Raw genomic sequence first — 12,831 nt, forward strand, 5'->3', positions numbered from 1 at the left:
TTAGAATATAGAACAGTTTCAACACACATCTCATGTCTCCTATTACAAGCCCGAGTCCTGCAGACATGTAAGATATGTTTAAATAGAAGTGAGTTATCAGGCCAGGACATATACTTACTATCACATAGCTATCCAGGCTTTACTATTTATGTGCCTAGACCACACACCAAGTGTGAGAAGTAAGCCTCCTTAGCTTTAGCTGGAGATAAAGTGCACTGGCAGTTACTGTGGAATAGCTAGCATGTGCTGAGTCCTAAATAGCTCCAGATTTCCTCCAAAATTCTATCAACTGTTTGTTCTGATTGTTTTTAAGTGCATACCATTTATTCAGTAGACTTCTTTACCTATTTTCTAAACACCAAACAATGGATCATTCATCCCCTAAAGGTCAGAAGAGGAACACAAGAAACAATGCTTTACTTCTTGACTTTCTACTCTAAAGTATTTTAAATATATAGTAACTATGAAAGTGCTCAGGAACAGCAGTATTCAGCTGCATCCAAACAGATCCAACACAAAATCTAGAATGAAGCAGAAGTTACTTACATCTGGATATAAAATAACTCTAGAAAATGCCATCCTTAACAGACACTGTTCATTATATCTTCCCTGAGCTCATTCTGGTAATTTTCTCCTGGTTAATCTAAAATTGAGTTTATAATCAGCAAAATAAAATTGTCCATTCCATTTATCAGATACACTGAGCTGAGCCACTGGAACTTAAATGACTTTTAGACAAAAAGATGAATCCTAAAGCAATTTGACCCAGTATGTTTTGAAATCATGAGAAGCACAACTGCATGTCCTAGACATATAAAATTGCGTATCTAGCCAAATGGGGTGACTTTCATGCCTCCTGAATGTAAGGTAAAAGAATGAGAAGGCATACACATTGCCATGATAATAAAACAGCTGATCACCAAAGGCCTTTATATTCTGAAAAGAGACAAATACCCTATGGGCTATTTCTAACCATTTCTGGATAGTAGTTTTCAAAGAGATTGAAAACAAAAATGCAAATTTGCTATTCCGTCCACAAGCTGAAAAGCCTTTTTTGTTGTTGTTTGTCAAGAGCAAATCCAACTATTAAAATAAATTTACAGAATCTAATTGTATTAAGTGTTGCAACCAAAGAAAACAGAGCTGAATGTTGTTAAACATATCTGCAGTGGACAGTCTAAAAAGCAAAGAGCAGTTTTAGTCACTGAAGCTAAGAAGCTGGAGATTTTTTTTTCTTTTGTTAGGTTGACATATTTCATGGTGGCACAGGTCTGTCAGCCTGTTATCACTTCTTCTATGAACCTGTAACTTCTAGAGCTTTAAAACTGTTCCAGTAAAAAATAAATAACAAGAGATGATACAAACATTAAATTTATTTCCTTAAGGCAAGAGATTTCTGACAGTGCCATTTACCTTATTATAATTATCATTAATTCTAGAAAACGTATAATGTATTGAGAGCTCTGCTCCCTCCATGGACTGTCAGAGAAGCTAAACTCAATCCTGAACTGGAAATGGGAAGCAGTTACATTGTCACACTACTGAAGTCATCAAAATGCATCACATCAGTCTGTGCAACCATTTCCTTGGTAATCTACAAATGCCTCAAAGGCCCTGTTATAGACTATTCAAGTGGGTAATACATTTTTCAAACTTAGACTACCATTAAGTACGTTTAAACAATATTTTAATCACTGGTCTTTGGAAACTATTTTATTGAATATTTGATTGGTGTTTCTGGGTCTATATTATCAATACAAAATTTTCACAGTGTGGAAAAAAGAAAATTCAGTATTTTTCTTACTTTAATTCTTCAGAGATATATCTAGGAATAAGGTTAGAACATCAATAGAATATAATTTCTTGTACATACATACAGAATACAAAGCAGAGAACTGAAGCTCACAATTTCAGTATGCAAGATACTACAAGAAGTGCATGTGAAAGGTAAGCTAAATCTCTACTGAAGAGGACACAGAGGAAAAAAGCATTCTGCTTTCCTTTTCTCTTCATATAAATACAGAAATGTTTGGGTCAAAAACCAACACTTGTTTTAGTCCCTTGAAAGCTGCATGAAGGAAGAAAATGTGAATCTATTCCATGTTATGACTACAATATTAGAAATGGGCATGGATAAACAAAGGAATAAATTTCATGGTTTTGCTGTAAAACTTAGAATACGGATTTTCTTTTTCCCTGTTAGCAGAAACTGATAAGAATATATAGACTTTTCTCAATCAATTGGGGGTGATGAGAAGGGAAGAGAGGAAAAAAAACCAAACATGCTAACACAGTTTAATCACCTTTCACAATTGCTGGGGGTGTGTGGGGATGTAGAAAATTTGTGCAGAGGGCAGCTTTAACTAGAATAGTGCCGACAGGCACCAGGTGCACAGATTCTGAAATGTGAACTCTTAAAGCCAAGAGCTATGCCTAGGGAAAACCAAGGAGTAGTTAATTCCTAGCATCATAGAGTCTAGTTTTATTGTTAACTCATACTTATGGAAAGAAACTTCTTCATGAAAATTTTGACATATTTTTAAGGCATTTTGCAACTTAACAGTTACTGTAAGTGGAAGATATCCTCTCCTTTGCATACATACAACACATGCATGAAAAGACATTTCTAAAGCTTTACCTAGGCACTGTAAATTTTTGTAGAGCACTCCAAATTTCAAATCTAGAAGCACACTACTTGAAATATTCTGAATTTATTTGGGTGAACTCTTCCGTGTTGTTAAGATAGCCATTAATATCTATGGTTACAACTGTAGGTCCAATTTTGGAACTCACAGGCTACTTCTGAACCCTGAGATCAAGAAGCACTTGGGATGCATGCCAAGTCTTGCCCCAGCATGCGTTGACTCCTCTCTCTCTCTACCACCCTGCTTTCCAGGAAAAAAAGGACTGCACAGCAGTCATGGTGCTACAGCAGAATCCAGTAAGCTCTCCCATCAGGGCAATTCAGACTTCTAACATAACCCTCTAAGACCTAAAGCTTCATTTTTATCTTGGTCTTCTACAGCATTTCCGAGTGAGCGGGCAATTACCTGCTCTTTATCAAGTTTCAAAGGATGGGCAGGGAAAAGTTCAGTTACTTTTAGAAAAAGGCGAAGTCAGCATAAACAGTAAATTATGCACAGTCAGTGGTGAATCAAATATTGGAACAAACTAGATTTTACAACAGTGTACAATTTGCAACCAACTGCCACATAAAAATGTGAGAGTTCTAGAACACACAAACAGAAACATGATAGAATCACAGTGCTACTCCTTGCTCTTTATTCTTAGATGTCTTCATCCATGGAAAATAAAGAAGCTTAAATTAAAAAAGGGAGGAAGATAAATATCACAAAAATATGATCTACAACTATAATAACAATGCAAGTTATTACACAGCAGAGTAGCAATTAGATATGTTACAATACCTTAGTGGCCTAAATATTTTCATTTTCCTGAGATATGTTTCCCAGGAAATATTGTTTTTAATTTTTAAAGACTAGAAATTTATTGCACTGCAGTACGCTCTTTGCAGCTCCACCTCCCCTGAGCCAAAAAGCAAAGGACTTTTTGTTAGTCCAATGTAATGCCACAGAGAGGATTAAGTCCTAGCATAAAAAGATCCATCATTTCACGTGGTGTAATTTCTTGCAGCAATGGCCCTGTATCAGAAGTTATGTAAATCTACAGTCATTCATGGGCCTACTCTCCACCCTGAACAGACAGGAATGTCAAGGGAGCTTTCTGTATGTAAATTACAATAACATTCATCCATTAAAAAAATCTTGCCCATACAACAATTTATTAAAATGAAATTATATCTCAGTTTATTTGTGGTTCACCTTAAATCCGTTACTTTCTCCCACCTTTCTGGTACACTATAATCCCTTTTTAAAAAATAAAAAATAAATAAATTTATGTTGTTTTTCATTCCATTCTTCTCCCAGTGTAACTGCAATATATTTTCCTTTTCCTTAGAGATGTTCCTGAATGAATATTACCAGTGTCAAATTCATAACACATCCCAGTCTAAGAAAGACACTTCCTCTGACGACTGCTCAGTAATCAAATAAGGGTCTATAGTTCAAATATGTGGCAGTTTACATTACAGCAGATAAAACAGAACACAGCTTCAAAGACAGTGTCCAAAAAGACGCCCTGACACAAGCATCCAACCACACTGTGTGGCCATGCTGTGAAAGAGAACATGAGCGAACTGGTATTTATGCAGAGCAGATGATCAATGCCCAGCAGCGAACAAGAGCTGCTTGGCAGCAAACCCAGCCAGTTCAGCACCCGCAAGCAAAGGACAAGCGCATATCCTCGGAGAGCAAAGGTTACACAGGGGCTGCTGGAACTATTAAACCAGGTCAGAGAGCGAGTATTAATGAGCTGAGAGAAGGAGGTACTGTGTAACACTGTACTTACGACACAGGATAAAGGTCGTGAGTAAATTCCTAAAAACGTTACACAGAAAGACTTGGCTGACAAATAATAAAGTGGGCTTTCTTTTCAGTTGTCTTGTGTTATCCTCACAAGAAGAACCACTCAATAAGCACAGCAGAGGGAAAACTAGCAGCAGAGGAAAAAAGTAATATATGCAGTGATGATACATAACTGGTGCCCAAAGGAAAGCTTTCAAGAGACGTCTGCTACAAGTTATATGATGACTTAAAAAAAAAAAAACACAAAACAAACAAACAAAAAAAACCCTTAATATGCCTCAAAAGAGAATGGGGGAGAAAAATAAGAGACAAACATTCCTTCCTGGTTATTGAAGAAAAGAAAGTCAAAAAATGACATAAATAAAAAAGGATGGTTATTTCCCACCTCCGTGCTGAAAAATATCTTGATAAAGGTCAGTAGTAGTACCTTAATAAACTCTGGGTAGGAACACTGGTTTTATTATTATTATTATTAACATCATCATCAATATAGGGAAACAAAAAGAAAAACCAAGGTCAGGAATCTCTGCCAGAATCGTTAATAAGATACAAAAATGTTCTTGGTTCAGTGCTGCTCAGTAGTGTTGTGATAGAAATTATGATCAATACAGAGAGGTACAGAAACACAGAACTAAATCAGCAACAAGTACTAGCAGGCTCTATACTGTCCAGATGAAAATCAGTTGTCCATAAGTAGAGCAACAGATACCAAGTCTGAAAGGAGAGGATATTTAGCATAATTGCTTTTGTTTTTTTAGCTAATATAGTTTCCTCATCTTTAAAAGAGCAATGATCATCTTGTGAGAATGAGCATTACCATTATAAGTCTGTTGCCAATTTAAACAAAAGATAACAAATTGTTTAAAATAATAACACTCTCCCCAAAAAACAACAACAACAGAAACTTTTATCAAATATTCAAGAGTAAGATTGCCTCTTGGAGGAATATACCAATATAACTCAAGAGCAGAATTTGGCTGGTTCATTGTTCTACAGAGATAAATTAAGGTGTCCACTCTCCGAAGAATTAAGAATTCCACTCTCCAAAGCTCAATTAGCCAACTTATATCAAGGCTATGCCGATGAACTGCAACTAGTCAGAACAAGAGCTGCAGAGCTGGGCCCACAATGGCATCTCATGTAGCTGCTGCCAGTACACAGAACAACAAATCCAGGGCTGCTAATGTCTTTTCTTCTCAAGTAAAAAGAAAACTGGAATATGGCGGCTGGAAATAGTGTTATTGAAAGGGAAAATTCTATGCACCTTTTCTTCAAATGAAATTATGTTCCCTTTGTAGCACCTTATTATTTACATTCAAAGCAAAATAATTGGAACTTTATATACAAAGCAGCTTATGTAGCCAACAATATAAAACCTTATCACCTACAAACACATTCCAAAATCTGCATTAAGGCACAGGAGGAGACTACTTTTTGTAAATGGTCAGACTGCTGTGTGCATCTTTAAAATCACTAAACAGAACCTTTAGACTCTCAGCAGCTTCACAACATACCTCTCCACTTGCTAAAGGCCCTCTGTGACAACTGGATGCGTGTCACATTATTAACACTGGAAATTTGAAATCCCTCGGGATTTATGTATTTAACATGTATTTTTTTTCCTTTTAAAACCAAATGCTTTGGGTCTGCTGCAACTAATACATAAGTAAGCATCAGAACAGTACTGAATTTGTATGTAATTTATGTGCAAAATTAAAATCAAATCATGAATCTTTCAGCTTGAGAGCATTCTGCTTAATTCCCCAGGGAGGAAAAAAAAAAAAAAAAAAAAAAAAGATCACTGCTAATGCTGCTCAACGCATGTTGAAATGCAGTAACCATTACAGAAATGAAAAAAAAAAAAAAAGCTATTCAACAGATTCTGGACTGAGTTCCAATTCTGGATTATTCCTATCAGAATCAACATCAACAGACAGACATGTGGATAGACAATTTTCAAATCAATCGTGGGAATAATAAAAGTTAGACACTATGATAGTACTTCTGTTATGCCTTTGCCAAAATTCTCCTCATCATTAAATGAAAATGTTAGCTTTCAAGCACATGACAAATCTTATTTGCTCTATTTATGGTTAGCTAATTCTCAGTGAGGAGCTGTTCTACGCATCTCCATAATTTGCTCATGAACCATATAAGAAATATCTTAATCTAACAATATCCTTAATCACTTTGTTTTTGCAACAAGATGCACAAACAGAACATAGAGGGAAGACAGTATTTTTGTTTCCTTCTTTGTTTCCAAACTAGGATGGAAATGGAGAATGGCAAGAAAGTAAGTTTCCACTACCTAGAAGCAGAAAATAGGCTTACAAGATTGCCAGTTTATAGCCCAAGAAGATTAATTCCTGCACTTAGGCCATAATAGAGGACAATCTAGAGAGGGCTGATGTTTAGTTGAATTGGTGCTATTTGTTCTGATGCAGAAGAAATAGAAAGCTGTTTTAACCTCCCATTCACACTGTAAAATAAAAGACAGCATGCACATAAGCAAACTCCAGCATGGAACTCTTACCAGTTTTTCCGTAACAGCAATCTCCTAGGCAACTTGTGCAATGAAATGAAAGTAAGAGTAAATTTCTGACTTCTGACCTTGTGACAATAGGCAGATAACACTGGAGAGACAGAAAACATGCCAAAACTCTTGTGGATCTCACAACACTACAATGAATTTAACTGCAAGTCTATTTCCTACAGATGAGAGATTCCCTGTATGACTAGCAGTGCATGAATTGTTAAGAAGTGGCACATGAGAATCTAGTCATCTTCTCCATACTAATGAGACAGCAGCTGCAAAAGGAGAAAACTTCTGATTCTTGTTGCCTGAACTACTCCTTACCCTTCTACAAATGGTCACAACAAGAAGAACAGCTGTGCCTGTATGGTACGTCATGACTTTCAGTTATGCAGAATGTATCTTGCAAAACTAAGTTGGAACTGGAAACTCGCAAACATTGCCCAGTTTTTCAAGAACAACAAGAAAGACGACCCTGATAATTACAGGCCTGTCAGTCTCACTTCAGTGCCTCGTAAAATTATGGGGAAGATTATTCTGAGAGTTACTATAAAACATTTGAGAAACAACACAGTCATTGGTCATAGACTACATGGGTTCATGAGGGGAAAGTCCTGCTTAAAAAATTAATTTCATTTTATGACAAGGTTATCTACCTAACTGACCAAGGAAAGACAGCTGATGTACTCTTTTTAGATCACAGCAAAGCTTTTGGTACTGTTTCTCACACTACTCTTCTGGACAAGATGTCCAGCACACAGCTAGACAAATGTATGCTAGGACAGGCAAACAACTGGCTGACAGATAAGGCTCAAAGGGATATGGTAAATAGGGCTGGTGGCCACTTACTAATGGGGTTCTTCAGGGCCCCATTTTAAGGGTAGCTCTCTTTAATATTTTCATAAATGTCTTGGATGCAAGATTTGGAGGTATGCTAGACAAGTTTGAAGACAACACCAAATTGAAAGGAGCTGTTGACTGCGTAAAGGGTAGAAATGTCTTGCAGAAAAATCACGTCAAATTAGAGAACTGGGCAATCACCAACAGTATAAAGTTTAACAAGAGCATGTGCTGGATTCTGCACCTGGGATGGGGCAACTCTGGCTATATGTATAGCCATAGAAAAGAGGCTGTTGAGCAGCCCTGGTGAATGGGATATGTGGATTTTGGTCGACAGCAAGTTGAATACCAGCCAGCAGTGTGCCCTGGCAGCCAGGAGGGCCAGAACTCTGGGTTTTGTTCAGCCATGGCATGGGTAGGCAGTAGCAGGAAGTCCTGCTCTGCTCTGTGCTAGTACACCCTCAACTGAAGTACTGTGTGCAGTTTGGGGCACTACAGTATAAAAAGGACATAAAACTAATAGCATCCAAAGGAGGACAGAAGAAAGATGGTGAAGAGTATAGAGGACAGGACATATGAAGAGCAGCTGAGGCCCCTTGGTTTGTTCAGCCCCGAGCAGAGCAGGCTGAGGGGAGGCCTCATGGTGGCCTGCAGCTCCCTCACGAGGGGAGCTGAGGGGCAGGCGCTGAGCTCTGCTCTCTGGGGACAGCGACAGGACCCAAGGGAACGGCATGGAGCTGGGACAGGGGAGGGTCAGGCTGGGGGTTAGGGAAAGGTTCTTCACCAAGAGGTGGTCAGGCACTGGGACAGGCTCCCTAAGGAAGTGGCCATAGCACCATGCCTGGCAGAGTTTAGTAAGTGTTTGGACAACACTCTCAGACAGGTGGTCTCTATTTTGTACTTCTATCGTCACCAAATCAACATGTCATTTTCTTTTTCCTTTATATTTGAACATCAATATAATATAATGCAATACAATATATTTTTACTAGCAGTCAAAAACATAAAAATTCATTTTCAGCTACTGAGGTCAGATAATTGTACCAGTCAACTGAAGAAGTAATAGGATGAAATGAGGGGGTGGAAAAATTTGGTAGACCCCTTTAACAAACGTGACACTCGGTTTTGAGAAATACAAAATGTAACATTATCATTTTGAGCCACTGAATTATGACACTTGGCACAGAAAAGCAATTGTCTATAATTATATAACAAAAACACTTGTCACAGCTCAAAAGACAATACATGCATTAAGGAATGTAGATCCTAGAGGGCATTACCCTAGTTGTATATATTGTATAAAACCAATCGATTTTTCTTCTCTATCTTCAGTATTGGTTTCGCATGTTTTTAGAATATGCTAAAATTACAGAATTGGATAGTAAACGGTACTACTATATCACAAGTATTTAATTAGGTATCAAAGATCTCTAACTTCTGTTTGTTTTGGTGTTTTTTTATTTTAGTCAGCTAACTCTGTTCAGTATGTGTCATATAAGCACACACCAGAAGATTTAATGGTTTTAATTATACTACATACTAGCAGTTAGAGCAGTAGTCTTCTGTAGGAAAAGACTAAAGCACTGCAAGACAAAACCTACTATGCAAGTTCTGAGCATTTACTGTTAGATTCAAAATCCTTTGCTGTAGGAAAGTAAGTAGCAATTTTACACTACAAAAGTGTTAGTTAAAAAAAATAAAAACATAAAGGTTCAGCAGTACACCAAAAATTAAAATTTTGTTGTTTCTCTTCCTCCAGGGTTACACTATACAGTTAAGTGAGCACCACTTTTAAACTACGTAAGTCAATCTTTCTGCATATGTATAATACAACAGCATGTGACTGTACTATACTAATACTAAGACAGACTATTATTCTATTACAGCTCATGCACTGCTGGAGATTCCTACAAAAAAAAAAAGAGTCCTTGGATTAATTTTACCTACTCAGTAACAAGCTGTCTACAGGTGCTGTTCACATATTTTATTTACTAAATGACAGGATTATTTTCCAATGTTTTAATTTCCTGGCAACAGCAACTGGAACAATGAAAAAAAAGAAGAAAAAAAAAAAAAAAAAAGAATAAAAATTCATCCAGCACAGCTCAGAGAGAGTAATCCAAAAAGAGAAAACTGCTGAAGAAGGAACCACATTGCTTGTAAGTGCTGAAAGATAGGATGTTAGATAATACTTGAAATAATAACACAGAAGGACTTCCAAATGATAGGATACAGTACTTCCACTGGCAGCCCAGGGGCAACAACCTCCCCGTTGAAGGTAAGTTGATGTAGCAAGGTGGGACTCAAGGACAACTTAATCAGAGTCAATTACCTTAAAGAGATGGGGGGAGTTAAAGTCACAGAAAATCAGATTCAGCGACAGTAGACCTCACTTTAGTAACATAAAGTACATGGATGCAGGCTCTACAGTGTAACACTGGGACTGTTTCCAACGTCAAGAACCTAGTGTCTCAGACCTCATTTAAAGATTTTACGTTCACCGTTATGAAATATTTATGGACATCTTGCAAATCTTCTTATGTTATAGTTTTAACCAGAAGCAAGTATGTCAGCTACAGAAAGTAAGTTCACGGAACATTGCATTACATCAATTTAATGTTCAATTTTTCATCATACATATATCAATTAACATTTGTTTTATAGAACTGAAAAGGTTTAAGTGAAAACTTCCAAACCAGACACACGTTTTCACACACTAGTTCAAAGCGAGAATAACTGCAATACCTAAAGCTTCAGATTCTGAAAAAGGCAACCTATTACATTAAAAAGTTACAAAAATGTAGTTTTAGGCATCCATTGCTGAAAATTTTGGTTTGCTCTTTATGCAAGAAAGTTACACAACAAAGCCTACTGAAAAGAGTACTTATAGGCTGAAACATACATAAGTCCTCTCAAAAGAGGTTTATGTTATGAAAATCATCAAGGTGGTATCCCTTTTACATTGCTGGAAGACACTTCAGAGTATTTTCAGTTTAATTTTACACACAATTATGGCTTTGTTCATAGCTGAAAGATTACTGAAATACAACACATTCTTTCTATGCAGCTTTTAAAATGGAAGAGATTGCATGTGTATTGTAGCATAAGAGTAACCAGGGGAACATAAACACAAAACAAAAAAATACTTTATCAGTTCAAAGGATGCCCCATTTATATCGATAAAAATAAATTTTAGCATCACGCATATACTCTTCAACCAGAAAGTGACAAGTATTTGTCTGGAACTGTACTTTAAAACAGACATATTTAGTAATGGCAAGGAATACATTTATACCTTGAGTGTCTCAATCTTGGCAAACTTAGGTCTGAGAACTATAGAACTTTTATAATTACTTTCCCAGCAGGAGGTACAATTCATAATCTAGAGCATTTTTAATGCTTCTTGACTGCATGAACCCCAGGAGTTTGCAGAATCAAACATGATTCAGAAACTTTCTTTTTCCCCATTTGAAATATTACAAAAATGTAATTTCTAATTACAGACAGGATAGTATCTGAGAAGAATGTCTTTAGTTCCTAGAATAGCACCCAAAGCTAACACACCAAGTGTGTATCAACCAAGAGTATCCATATCCATATATAATAAATTCACTTAAAACTGATACGGAAAATTTATGTATCCATATCCTCAAGGCCTAAATATTCATTATGCTTACCTAGACTGTCCTGCTCAGGTGAGTACTGTGTGAAGGTGATTTTCAAAAAATACACTAGAAAACAGCAGTAACTATAAAAAGCTTTCCTGAAGCTCCTAAGTAAGAATTAAATTAAAATAATTGGTTCTGGATAAAACAACACGCCCCCAGGCTATTAGAGCTCCCAGTAGTTATACTGCAAATGAAACTGAAACAACTCATCTTAATCACTGTTTTGCACAGTGTATTGAGACTGCTGATGAAGCAAACTGAAAGAAACCAAAGGCTCTAAATGCTTGTAACTATTCCTGGTAATGGGAGCAAGCCCATTTCTGGTTTAAACAATGATATCCTAATGGCTCTCACTGTTGTAGATGTGAAGGAAGGAAAAGACTGACATTTACTGAAAACAGAATAATCCTGTAGGATGTGTAGGAAGGAAAAAAACGGACATTTCTTGGAAACAGAAGAACTCATTAGACTTCACAGCAGTCTTTCTAGAGACTGCAACAATTTGAGTTTTGCTGAAGGAAGGCACATACATCAAGTTAACACTTTTTAGAATTCCCCCACATCTAAAGATGCTTCCTGTGCCGTGATATATAATGGACTGCTTCAAAAACCAAGTCACATACAAAAATATTGCATTACTCTACAGGAAGCATGCAGCATGAGGCCCCGATTCAGCAGATAGTTAAGAGCAAACCCAAAGGGTCCTCTAGCCACACTGTCTACCCAAACCCCAAGATCCAATCTAACTGCAGCACGAGGCTGACAGATTTCAAGCTATCCCTGTAAGGATAAAAAAGGGCCTACTACTACTAAAAAAAAAAAAAAAAAAAAAAAAAGAGAGAGAGAGAGAGAAGATTGTGTGAATGGTTTCTAGGTTCATGCAGCAGACAGCAACTGCTTGAAGTATTTCACATCTGAAAGATGCTCCCACGTGCCTTGCACAGCAAAACCAGCCCCTCAGCAGCGTGGACTGGTTGACAGCCGACCCCACAAGACCGACCCCACAGCCGTGGGCACCCTCAGCGCCCCGGGCCCCGCCTCCCCAAGCGGGAAGCCTGCTGTGCACGTCCTCAGGAGTGACCCCAATTCCCCCCTCGCCTCTCTGCCGGCAGCCACCCTGCGAGCGCCCTCCCTAACCTCAGCCCCGAATCTTTTAACTCAGCCGAAAATACGCGCACAAAGGGCATGGGGGTGGCGGGGAGGAGGAGGAAGAAAAAATCGTTTCCTGTTGCTTTAATCCCTTTAGTCAGGCTTAAGTAACGTCGCCCAGGGCGCGCTGGCTGGGTGCCTGGCTGCGGAGGCCGGCAACGAGAGGCCGCCGGGGGCAGGGGCAGGGGCAGGCCGG

General features: G+C 37.8%; 1 protein-coding gene across 3 annotated transcripts in view; it reads right to left on the reverse strand.

Moving 5' to 3' along the window:
- The window catches only part of PUDP (pseudouridine 5'-phosphatase), a 77,896-nt gene that overhangs the window by 64,619 nt on the left and 446 nt on the right, over nt 1-12,831 (reverse strand). For 2 of the 3 annotated variants that reach the window (XM_068682353.1, XM_068682370.1), the window contains exons 1-2: nt 12,624-12,756; nt 11,496-11,590 (exon numbers count right to left, since the gene is read on the reverse strand). The exons of the other annotated variant lie outside the window; for it this stretch is intronic. In XM_068682353.1, the coding sequence (XP_068538454.1) occupies nt 11,496-11,590; nt 12,624-12,673 (145 nt within the window). In that variant the 5' untranslated portion in view covers nt 12,674-12,756. Of the gene's footprint in view, nt 1-11,495; nt 11,591-12,623; nt 12,757-12,831 lie in introns of those variants that run through there. 3 annotated transcript variants of the gene reach the window in all.

This window comes from Anas acuta, chromosome 1 (genome assembly GCF_963932015.1).
Source record: "Anas acuta chromosome 1, bAnaAcu1.1, whole genome shotgun sequence".
NCBI classification, from domain to species: domain Eukaryota; kingdom Metazoa; phylum Chordata; class Aves; order Anseriformes; family Anatidae; genus Anas; species Anas acuta.